The 12,975-nt window shown below is 39.8% G+C and overlaps 1 protein-coding gene across 2 annotated transcripts in view; it reads right to left on the bottom strand.

The window, feature by feature from the left end:
- LOC140242738 (uncharacterized) overlaps positions 1 to 8,603 on the bottom strand; it is a 42,684-nt gene extending 34,081 nt beyond the window's left edge. For both annotated transcript variants that reach the window (XR_011902150.1, XM_072322497.1), the window contains exons 1-6: positions 8,102 to 8,603; positions 5,735 to 6,036; positions 5,254 to 5,546; positions 4,745 to 4,808; positions 3,799 to 3,943; positions 822 to 947 (exon numbers count right to left, since the gene is read on the bottom strand). Coding sequence is in view for 1 of the 2 variants with exons in the window: in XM_072322497.1 (XP_072178598.1) it covers positions 822 to 947; positions 3,799 to 3,943; positions 4,745 to 4,808; positions 5,254 to 5,546; positions 5,735 to 6,036; positions 8,102 to 8,503 (1,332 nt within the window). In the remaining variant the exon portion in view is untranslated. The remainder of the gene's footprint in view (positions 1 to 821; positions 948 to 3,798; positions 3,944 to 4,744; positions 4,809 to 5,253; positions 5,547 to 5,734; positions 6,037 to 8,101) is intronic.
- Positions 8,604 to 12,975: the final 4,372 nt, after the last annotated feature.

Raw genomic sequence — 12,975 nt, 5'->3', positions numbered from 1 at the left:
GCAAAGGCTGGATATCCAGTCCTGTCACATTTTCTCCTCACACCTATTCATCATTTTTAACAGAAAACAACACGATAAAACCTATATGAATGCATTTCAATGTTTAGGAATGAGGGGGAAAAAAGATGGTTTGAACTCAATACGTCTCTTTCATGAATGCAAGACATTCGTTCACTAAAAACTTCAATGAAAAAACAATGATTACCAGCAGACCAGGAAATATGCTCTGAATTACACCAATTGATGCAGTGAAACAGATGCATATCTCTAGCATTTGAGATGCAGAAAGGACAACTGTCCTAAACTTTAGTTTATAAATATGATTCTACACTGAAATCTGAGAGCATGATCATGTATGTAGATGGTGAAATCCATGTAAACGAGCACTGTGCATTCACATCAGCTCTAACATAATATCTGGAAAAGGTATGTCATGGTTTAATAAAACTGTTGATATGCAACACATCTTTAAAAACTGATGCATATCATTTCAGTGAAGCTCCATTTGCCTATAAGAGAGGATTATGCTATCTCAGTGAGCAGAAAACTGCACCAAGGCAGGCACATCAGTGGAGAGTTTGTGGTGAGGGTGATGGCATATGATTTCACAAAAAGAAAAGCGATAAGGATGAAAGTTACCTGTTCTTTCATACGTTCCATTACTATCTCTCACCAATAACATTTTCTCTCTCTGTTCTATCTTTTTCTCTTTTTCTATCCATCTGTCTCCCTCTTTCTCTCTTACACACACATATAACCACAGAGAAGGTATGCATATACAAAAGTGCACAATGTCTCACAGCTCCATAGACAATACTTACCCCGGGAGTGCCTTGCAATTGCTGGGTCATCAAGTCTTGACTACCACCTCCCTGGGGGCCACCACTTGAACCCCCTCCACCCATGAGGGGCTGAGGCCCACCTCCCTGCATAGGGCGTCTAGAGCCCTGGGAAGAACATGTACACAGTGCGCTAGCTCCAAAGTCCCATGGCAAACATTTTAATAATTTACGCAACAAGAGGTACATGTACTAAGCTAACTGAGAATAGTTTTGAGAAAATAATTCCCCCAAACAAGAAAAATATCTTGAGTGATAATCATAGCAAAGATTTCTACTTTCAACAATCACATATCTATTGACTGGGTTGCCAATTCAATGTTACTTCTATTTAGCATGAATGTATCTGTGACACAGTTCTGAACACTGCCGCTTCGCTGCCATGAATGAAGTATCACTACCTGGTTCATACACAATAACAAAATACTGATTGTTCTTCAAATTCCACATTGTTGAAGAATCCTGCAACACTTCAGGGCCAAAACTAAGAAATTTTGCCAGTAGTCCACAGTTGATTGTGTGCCTACATCTTCTCTTGTAATCAGTGCAGGATTACAATTTTATTCAAATATGGATGAAGTTCATTGATCCTGAACACTGAAATGTTTTACATTGATTTTTCATTGTCTTTTTTTTTTTTAAATCAAATCATATCACCGCTAGACATTCTGAGCTAAAGGTCACATGGGCAGGACTGAATTTCTTTGGTCAAAGTGTAATGACCTTCGGACTTCCACCACTCTCACTGCATGCAAATATTGACCTCTATGCTTTCTACCTAATACTATTACCACTGGACAGTCCTGTTTGAACTTACGGCTAGAAACTGTCATCAGTTAGATTACTGTGACCTTTAAACTTTTACCAGTGTTTGTTTCCTCATTTCTATTCTTCATCACAAATTACATCATCAATGGAGTTTCTAAGCTTAAGATATGGTTGGAAACAAGAAATTTGGAAACAACGTTGCCTGATCTTGAACCCTGAGCCTTCACACGATTTTACCCTAAATATAATCCAATGCCTTTATACCTCATTAACACATCTGCACTCTGTACGATGAAAATCCATCACAAGAGATTCCTTAAATACTATTTATGAGAGCTGGAGTGATCCAATAAAACATGACCTCCGAAATCGATTGGACAGATGCCACAACTCTTTTCTGGTCCTGCCACAATTCATATAATTTTTAATTGCATCAATCCAAACATAATTGTCATGGGACTATATCGCCATGCTTTGTATTTATGTCTTGTAAAACAAATCATGTTTTATAATGGAAGTTGCCATCATTAAAAAAACAAAAACAAAACTTAAAACGCTGAGAGGAAGAAAAAAATCCACAGGCATACTTTCATCCTGCATGATAAAATGAAGTATTCGCTTCGCAGCATTCAATGCATATTGTGTTTCTTGATAAATCTCTCTCGTCTTTAGATAACCAGAATATGCCAACATTTTCATTGGAATACCTAAGGAATCTACAGAGCGCTATACTGTTTTTCATCAAGCAATGATTTGAAACATCCAATTTATGATACGATTATTAAGAAGGGAATTGGGAGTATATACAAAAGAAAACTATAATCCTCTCGTAGTCTGGAATATTTCAACACCATACAGAAGAGAATATTTACCAAATAACACTTAATTCCATGTAATTTTCATTGTGTGTGTGTGTGTGTGTGTGTGTGCAACAGGACAAGCACAAACATCAGGAACGAAAAACTTCACACAATACATACTGCCTGAAATGGAATGGTCACTGCTACTTGGAAAAAACATTCACTACTGAAAGAATGCAGAAGTCAAATATCACTATTCCAGTATTCATTATTAGCACCATATTTTTACTAACAACATTCTTTGCGAATATTTCTGAGATGGAAAATTTTCAAAGTAAGAAGTGGAGATATGTGAAATTATAAGAATGATTGAAAGTCTACCATAGCGTTAACTTATGTTTAATATGTTCTATGATGAAGAGAGAGGTTAAAAAAAAAAAAAGAAGAGAAAACAAACGTAATTCAAGAATTGCAGCTGGAAGCATAGAGATACTACAAATCAATTTAGAAAAAAAAGAAAAAAAGAAAGTCAACTTCGACAGATTTTTCCTGTCCGACATTACAGAAAATTCTACAAGAATTTGTTGGTGCCATGCCAGTTGTCCAGGATAGCACAGAAATGCTGCAAGGAGTAGCACATTTTCCTAAAATTTATAAAAAAAGGACAAAGATTGAAGTAATTCAGTATAAAACTCTTCTTTTCTGTTACATAACTAAATATATGGAGTACAGTTGTATGTAGACCAAAAGGACACCAGCCGTGCAACATCGACTCCTCAAGAAAACAGGAGCAACAAACAGTTGGGGAAAAGAAATTCTCAGAAAAAAGAAGAGCATCCCAAGCCAATAAGCTTAGATGAATTACTATCAATGAAGAAGTACAAGAAATCTCACGTTTTTGTAGCTGATCAGCATGCCATACTTCCACTTTTCACTCTCTCTGCTTCTCTCACTTCAGAGTAAGGCACATTGAAATCAAAAGGTCTCATGCTTTGATCTCGTCAACCCCATTACAATTGCTGCATTGCTGTATTGCTGTATGAGCTCTTGAAGGGCTACACTATAGATGGGGGATCTCAAAATTTCAGCAACATTTCATAGGTTGCAGAAGCGTTTATTTCAATGAACACCACGGAGAATCAAAACTGGAGAAAATGCTTCTCAATTCATCCAAGCATTCAGTTTTCCTGGCGCCCTCATTAAATCCACAATTGAAGTACAATATCTTAGGAGGTTAGAATAGTAAACTTGATGCCAAATCCCTCTAGCACTTCACAGCAAAGTATGCTTGCAAGCCTCTCAGGCCAAAAGAGAATTCTGGCTCGGCTCTTGGACGGGACTTTCTCCAGTTTGGATCCCCCAGGGACTTGGCGAGGACAGCTTTCACCTACCTGATCCATCTGCATCATCTCTTCCTGCCGCCGGATCATGTCTTGCTGGAGCCTCATCTCGTCCTGTTGCCGGCGGCGAAGTGCCTCCTCCTGCTGGTGCCGCAGGAGAGTCTCTTCCTGGCGACGCGCATCTCTCTCGTTACGTCTAAATGTACAGAGATACAGTAACAGTGGAATGTCATTAACAGGCCAAATATAGCAGGATACATGTACTCAACCCATTGAAGAAGAGTCCACTCAGGCAAGTGTCTATAGGAAATGTGTGTTGTAGCAAAATCAGCCCATCCTCACCAGGTTAATGTGACTAGGTAATTTGCCAGATCCTAATCCTTCATATAAATATGCTTTTATTTTTGTCCTTGGTATTAACAAGATACCTGATATAGCTCATTAGAACAAGATTCCCTTGTACCGCAGGTTAGCACTTCAGTTTAGCACCTCAGTTCCAAATAATCTACTTTCATGGCAAAATTTTGCTTTGGGCCAAAAGCAATCTTCTTTGCGTTTCCCAGGTCATTGCATGCAGACCTTAATGGGTCAGCTTAAATTACAACTGGGTTGAGTGCTTCGAACACATGCCATTTCGAAAAAATCAAGGATTGAATGTGTGATGACCTTTTAGCACTGAGCCAATTTGAGTGTACTTTGCTATCTATAATTTCTTCAATATTACAGCCCAAATATTTGGTACATTTTTATCAAATAAAGTCAATCAATTTTGTGTTACAATATTTGTGATAGTACTGCACAGCATGAAATTTATGAAACAGGGAAGCCAGTTAGAATGAAAGAGAGGGCCTGAGATACATCTAAATGAAGCTACTTTCTACATGAAGGGGCCTGAACTTTGATACTACCAGGGCCTGAATTTAGACTTTTGCCTCAAACTGGCATCCCTGATGAAAACATTCATCATGAAAAAGAATTACATCCACATTTTGCACACCTCATCTCAAACTCCCTGCGTTGGTCCTCCAAGCGCTGCAATTCTTCCTGCCGTCTGAGGAGTTCTGATGGGGGAGACAAAAAAAGAAAAAAAGAATAAGAAAAAATGTATATACATGTAATAGGCAGCACAACAGGAACAACTGAATTAACACAATTTCTGCAAGCCTCCATGAACACATGCTGCTACACACCATAATGCCATTACATTCATTCATTAAATCTCTGCAGATTAAAAGGGTCGTTGTGTAACCTATAGATTCCATACAATCATGAAATTTAGTTAAACTGGCAAAACTTTGAAGTAGCATCCTCAACACTACCCAAAAAGCATATTTGCAAATCTATTGCAATTGGACTGATAAAAAGTCAATAAGCCAAAGGAGGGAGAGGTTTTGTTTGTTATTATCTTTCTTACATTTTCTCAAATATACCTTGATACAGGATGGTTGAGCACAAAAAGAATACTCAGTCTGCACATGGTTTATGACAGGCAGGAGGCAAGGTTACCTTGTCGCATCACCATTGTCTGATGCTCAGTCTTGGCAATCTCCATCTCGTCCAACATCTTCAGCCTAGAGTCTTCAATGTTCTTCTCCAGCTGCTCCCGCTTGAGCTTCTCCTCCTCTTCCAGTGCCTTCATTCTCTGCCCCCATTCGTACTCGAAGCTCCCGGGCTGAGCAAATCTGGGTGGCTGCTCCCTCTCCCGCTGGTACTCGCGGTTCTTCTGCATGTAGCGCTCGGGATTTCCATCTTCTTCATCCTTCTGTTCCAGTGGTTCCACAGTAATTGGGAATGGTGACCTGGAAAGCACATGGGTCAGAGATCATTAGTTCATCTCTGCGGGAGGTTACAGATATACAAATAAATGTGTTGAATGAGACAACAGCACTCAAAATTATTCTACAATATCTATTTACCACTTCTAACACATCACATCATTTTGCACAAACATCAAATGAATGCAAAGATCCTTGACGGACAAACTTACGTTGTGAGCAGAAACACCCCTGTCCTTATCCTGTTCAGGGCATTCTGTGCACCAGGTTTGCGGGCAAATTCGACGATGCCATTTTTTGTTGGTCGCCCTCTGTCGTCAACTATCACTACTGCCCTCTCTACCTCTCCGAACATGGAAAATGCTTGCTCCAAAAGCTCATTTGATGTGCTTGGGGGGATGTTTTTCACTCGCAGCGCAGCACCATGTGTTGCAAATCTGACTCGGATAGTGCGGTTCTTCTGGCTTGTACCATCTAGAGCAGCTTTTGCAGCCTCAGCGTTCAACCGTGTGTCCTGGGTAATAGAAAATAATATGAATTAGTCACAAAAGGGAAAAGACATGGGACATCTTATGACAGAGCTGACCACGCTACAAGAAGCTTTTAGAATACAACATACTCTGTAAATGTTCAAGGAAAAATCTACACATGGCCGTGGTCTACAAATGTATGCACTGACAGGCCAGCTTTTTCCTCCAATAAAATATTGTTTTCCTCAAATCAACATTAAGATGGGTAGCTTTTACACAGTCTCACATTGTACAGATCCTCCTGAATTTCTTTTTCTTGCAGAAAGTTGTTTTGGGGTTTTTCAAAGCTTTTTTTTTTTTTGGGGGGGGGGGCTTGATTCTCATTCTTTAATATAAGTGCTATGAAATAACCCTACTCTCTCACACACAAGTAGCATAATTCAAAAAGAAATAAAGGTAGAAAGAAAATGTCAAATATCAATGCATAGTAGACTTTGTTCAACTGATCTAATTCTTTTTTCTTTTTTTTTTGTTCTAGACTCTGCATGAATCAGAATAGGCATTTGGTTGTTGAGAGTGTACGCAACTTAACTCAACGCTGCACACTGGCACTGGTCTGCCTTTCCAAACCAATATTCCTCTTGTGACCTCATCTGTCAATCATTGCTACTGTAAATTTACTGAAATGTTTAACAAAAGACATTGACATTGGAATGCACTTTCCCCTCGACTCAGCATAACTTGCATGTCCCTCGCCATGTCTTTGGTTAGTCACATAGGTCTAATTATCACAGAAACATGCAAGTTATGCTGAGTCTTTTTTTTTGTCAAAAAAAAGGGCATGCACGCTAATCCATTCATAGGCGGTACGTCGCGAATTTGAAGCATGGACATATGGGGTAGAACAACGAGTGCAGGCATTCAAACAATGATCGCAGCGCAGGCATTCGAATCATGCACGCTATTTTGCTTCCGCAATTTAGGCGGTCGAAAAATGGGTAAATTTAGATTACATGTAACTTGCTTTATTCTCAAGCACACAGAGATTGTGAGAATGTGGTTGTTGGGTTGGCAATTGTGCACTTTACGGCCCTATATTATCGGTACCTCATTCGCCATGTGCCACGGTGATATCCCATGAACCACACCGCACTGAGCTGCTGGCGAGCTTCTCTTGCTGGATGGAACACCGTTTCACAAGTGATAAGGTCACTAAAAGCCCGCCTCATTCACTGCACTTCTGCGGAGCTAGCTGACACATGGGAACACTGTGCGATCGCGATCTTCGCGTGCCTTTGCTCTCTGCTGCGCTGCAGGATTATCGAGCTTTACATTTACAATGTTGCATCACAGAAAATTGCCATGATCATTGCGCAAAGTGTGAGAAAGTTGGCAGTAGTCTGTGATACAATAGATTCCATTTTTGAACATCCTAGCTCACGCCAGCTCACCACAACAGTTACGTGAATATTTTCATGCCTCTTCATCCATCCCGTTCCGAACCCATCACAAATCGCGCAACCAACCACGCGGGCGAGGCTTGTGTGTGTGTCTATGTAATGGCTGCCCGTAAATCGGTAGCTATACATACACACACTTTGCACGGCGTCGGGCTTAAACGGTAGCTGTGTAGACGAAATAAACACTAACAGACTGACGAATCGGGATAAGATTTTTTTTTTTTTTTTTGGGGGGGGGGGGGTTATTATCATTTTACAGAATAATTTTGCCAAGCCACGAGCGGACATGTGTTCTCCGCAACAGGTTAATTAGAGATTCCCTGCTTTAATAAGATATAACACAAAATTCATTCATTTAAAATCATGCATGGTCATGATGGTTGTGTTCCCTGTGTCTAGGGTCTGCTCGCGCTGGATCACGCCGCGCCGCCGCACAGGGAAGGGCATTAACAGTGTTAGAGCAAGGACGATTGATGATTGACGAAGATGGCGATTGCCGGCGTTATGCCGTTGGGTTTGTCACAAACAATAGTGAACATGATGAATTTATGATCTGGTGAGTGGTGTACTATTACTAAGATTGAAAATATAGCCTCTATTTTTGCAATATGATAAGGAATATAAAAAGCATTTAACGTTAGAACCCTACCAGCCTGATGAATCCAAAGCCTTTTTGACTGTTGAGGAATGATTCTGAGACCTCTCCAAACTTTTCAAACATCTGTTTGAAATCTGCTTCTGTGACATCATTTGCTAGATTACCGACGAACAGGCGGCACCGTCCAGTGAATTTCTTCTCAGGCTTTGGTCCAGCGTCTAGTTCAGGCAGTGGGTTTAGGGTATCATTGCCTTTTTGGTGATCTCTTCTGGCCCCTTGTCCATGGAACGGAGGTTTGTTGCGGCGATCGCCTTGTCCACCACCACCTCTGCTTGGAGTTGTGTTTGCCGTCTGGCCTTCACCACCACCTTTCTCGTCTTTGCCACGGTTACCACCCTGTGGATTTGATCGCCTTGGTCCCTGATTACCTCTCTGCTCGTTCCTATTAGGCATGATGAATATTTAAGGAAAGAAAAGTTGTATTTCTGTTTCAATTCTTCACAACACACGCTGCCTGATGCTTCTCAGTGCAAGAACAATGGCTGCTGCGAAAAACGAGGGCGATCGCAAAGTGCATCGACGCGCTCTTCGGAGAGAATCGGTAGCTTCCGTCAAAGAATGAGGACTAATACTGGCATCGATTTCGTTAAAATAAAATAATTGATTGGTTTTTACTAAATTAAGAAATATGGTATCAATTCAATTAAATTATCTTATCTTATTTTATAATTTTTTGTTTTTGTTATGAAAATACTGGCTTTTTTCTATTTAATAAAGTGGTAACTTCCAGCTATTCGGAATACCCGAAGCTTATAATCCGAACTTTACTACCGGCTGCCAATTTTCGGAGGTGGCGAGGCCGAGGCTGCTGCGCTGGCTGGGCGAATGGATAACGAGGATTGACACAAACGGAGCGCGGAGCGTGGCATGGCGTGTCTGCATGCATGCGCATGCATTAGATGTCTACTGCTCAAGTGTACTACAAGTCGTGATTTTCTTGGAGTAGACCCACAGAACTCAAGTTCTGTGAGTAGACCACGCCACGACATGCAGACATTCAATCATCGTGCTGTCCAAAGAGCGTAAGGTTACTGTCAAAGGGGCAATTATTTCAAAGAAAGGCCTTTCTGCCACACCAGCATTCCCCCAAGCTAAAGTTACATCAGACATCCAAAATTGTATAAGATATTTCAAAAATCAAGTCAAAGGGGAATGAGAATGGTACGGCAATAACCAGAAGTAAGAACCTATCTTGATCTCTTCCCGCCTTCCCATTTGGTCATTATTACTTTGGCAAGCAAAGACAGGCAGTGGTTGGGCCTCATGAGTATGCCATTACTTTTGTCAGTTGTGCAACCCTTTCCTTATGTGAAAGTTTTGGGTGTTTGGTTCCAATCTATATGTTTATGTCATAAAATCAATCTCAAAGACAAATACCTGTTTCTTGTTTTGGCCTTGCTTTTCTAATTTCATGCATTTATATCATATTGGACATAAATTTATGGAGTTTATTGATCGAAGCCAATGATAACGTAGGCCCATGACATGCGATCCTTACTCTTTTAATTCTGAAAAAAGAAATATATATTTGTAGTTTGATTCTGAATATTATATATGTATGTATGTATGTAATATATATATATATATATATATATATATATATATATATATATATATATATTATGTTTGCAAAAACCGATAAGTCCATATTTGCCAAGTGGAGATATTTGCGATTAAAGGTCAAGAAAAATAAGGAGAATAATAAGAAAATCTTTGCTTCTTTTGACCATAACTTCAAAAATGTACCTTTATATGTAGTGACCAATATATCATTGAAAAGGAATTATTTTGTACTTTATGACAGAGACCGAACTTCAAAATCTTGAAAAATTGACTTGTCGGTTTTGCGAACAAACTCTTCATATATATATATAAAACGAAGAATCAAGAAATAAACTGGTAATGCATTTTTTTTTTGAAAAAAAAAAAGCGTGAGTTTATTCGACTCGGATTTTCGATGGCCTCCACCTTCTTCAGGAGTCTCGAAGAAGGTGGACGGCCACCGAAAATTCGAGTCGAATAAACTCACTCTTTATTGCCAAAAAAAAAAAAATGCAATACCAGTTTATTTCTTGATTCTGCTTACATTAGAGCTAATACGTACGTGAATTCTCAACATTTTTGGACCTAGAATATATGTATGTTTTGATTCTGAAAACTCATGTGGGAGGGGTGGGATAGGCCTTTGATAGGAGTACAGTAAGTGGGGACACTTGACGCCCATAATGATTTAGAGGCATGCTTCACATTGCATCTGAATCAGAAGTTTTCTTTTTTCCTTCTTTTTAAATCTAAAATATGGCCTTTTAGATAAAGGCAATACATCCCATCACCCAACCGGTGCACGGTCAGATCGCTGAAGTTCAATTCTAAAAATTCTAAACGCTCCCTCGTGATGGAATGGTGTCGATCCCTATAAACCCTTCCGTCCACCTCCATAGGCCCAAGGAAATAGTAAAAATTAAGAGCATGATCGTACGGTTCAATACGAGGTGACACGTCGGGCCAACACAACTGTAGACATTTATCCTTGAATATTCGTTTTTCTCATTTTCTGGGAGAAAATATCATTCCACCAAAATGTGCACCAGATCGTTCCATTTCAATTCTAAAAACGTAAAAGTTCTTGGTGGGATCGGAGAGGACACCCCCCCCCCCCCCCCCACACACACACACACAGGATCAGATGCATTGACACCAACGGATCAAGAAATTAAAATAACGTTTATTGTATAGTACTATTTGATTGAAAAGCTAGTATGCAATACTTTGTCTTGGGACTATGGGCAGAAGCGACTCCAAAAGAACTATTCACTAAGGGGCGCAGCCCCAAAGTAAATTACTTCTTTGAAGGCACCGAGGCCTATAGATTAACCAGAAACTAGAAATTTAGCAAAGTATATTTGTTTATATTTTGGATCTAAATTTCAAACAAAAGAAGGGGAAATGGGTAAAATGCGAGGCGACAAGTCGTGTAATGGATGCGATAATTATGGTGAAGGAACAACGCACGATGGCAGAACGGGTGCTGTTCGTTATTCCGAAGATTCGATATTCCGAAGGTTGTAATTCCAAAGGTTCGTTAATCCGAAACACACATTATATTCCCTATACCTAGAGGTTCGTTAATCCGAAAATGAAAAAGGGTTCGTTAATCCGAACATTTGTGGCGTTGTTCCGAAGGTTCGTCATTCCAAAGATTTGTTAATCCGAAAATGAAATTCGGAAAACGAACCTTCGGAATAACGAATCTTTGGACTGAAGAGCCTTCGGAATAACGAACCTTCGGAATACTAGTAACGAGCTGTAACCGGCAGAACAGCTTTGTGACGTCACAATTGTCTTGTTAGAAATACATTTCACGGTACGGCGCAGTGCGCGATGTCAAAATTGCTTTGTGATGTCACAATTGTTTTTAAAAGTGTTACATTTCATAGAGTGATGGTACAAGGCTGTGCATAACTTTGTGACATCATTTTGCAAATAGTATACGACATAAATATATTGGGAAAATGTCGTCATAGGAGTGACGTCATTTTGCAAATAGTAGGCCTACTTCATGGAGTGTCAAACATGCCAACACTATGACATAGTTGAAAATAATACCCATAATCACATGAAGCTATTTCAACCAATCACTGGAGGACAAATTTTTGATCCAAAATATATTATGTTATTGCATAATATAATTCGCCAAAGTGTGCACCATGCAGACTGCTCAATTTCACTTAGGGTCTCCTTTGTGTGAAAGTGGGACACCCCGGTCTCCCCCTATTCTCCCACACACCCTCCCCTCCCCCCCCCCCCCCCCCCCCCGCCTTCGGTCCACTTTTTTTCATCATGATGCATGGGGAGAGTGGGGTGAACTGGGACGCGGGAGAAGTGGGACACTCCCATATCTCAAAAAGTGTTGATACTATTCAGCTTTCAAGTCTTATCCCCTGTTAGCCATTTGACATCAGAGTACGCAAAGCACATGGTAACATCTCTACAACAACTCTGCTTGAAAGCTTAATTTTGAATTATATGTTCGGACACTTTTTTGTAGTCTTTTTTTTTTTTCATTCAGTGTGAAGTGCTTTTTGAATTCATCGTATAGCTTTAGGGGGCACTTAGCACGCTATATTATGTAGGCCTTGTTCCAATAATTTGCCAAAATGTGCAAAATTGTGATGTTAGCCGCCATTTTGATGATTTTTTTTTTGGGGGGGGATGCTGGGGTAAACTATTCATTTTTATTATTTATTTATTATTTTCTTTACATTTCAGGCGCTTTAACTAATTTTTTGTGATAGATCATAATGGATATACATGTACATGCATCGCGTTTGCGATGAAACTATCCATGTGTAAATATTTATGTATGCACACACACGCACCCGCACACACACAAACATATCGTATGTATGTGATATGCTTGTCATATTGCCTAGCAATATTAACACACACACGCACCCACACAGACGCACACATACCCGCACACACAAAGACACACATACATATATTATTGTATCAGGGCTGCCAACTCTCACTCATTGAGAGTGAGACTCACTCATTTTGGTCCTTTCTCACTCTAAAACTTTATTTCATTTGCATGCACTTCTATTGATCTCACTCATTTTGACTCCTAAATTATAGCATTGGCCTATGGGAGGCTCACTCTCAACTAGTTTCCAATGTTGGCAGCCCTGTTGTATGTATGTGATATGCTTGTAATACTGTCTAGCCTGTAGTTACTGTTTGTCCCACTTTATCCCAACGAATGTCCCACTTCTCCTAGGGGGTCTCCCTTTAAAAAAAAAATCAGTAATGTCACAAATGTGAGACTTTATAGGACTATGAAGTAACAAGGCTCATCATGTGGC

This window comes from Diadema setosum, chromosome 19 (genome assembly GCF_964275005.1).
Source record: "Diadema setosum chromosome 19, eeDiaSeto1, whole genome shotgun sequence".
Taxonomy (NCBI): Eukaryota; Metazoa; Echinodermata; class Echinoidea; order Diadematoida; family Diadematidae; genus Diadema; species Diadema setosum.
This window is presented reverse-complemented; position numbering and strand designations above follow the sequence as displayed.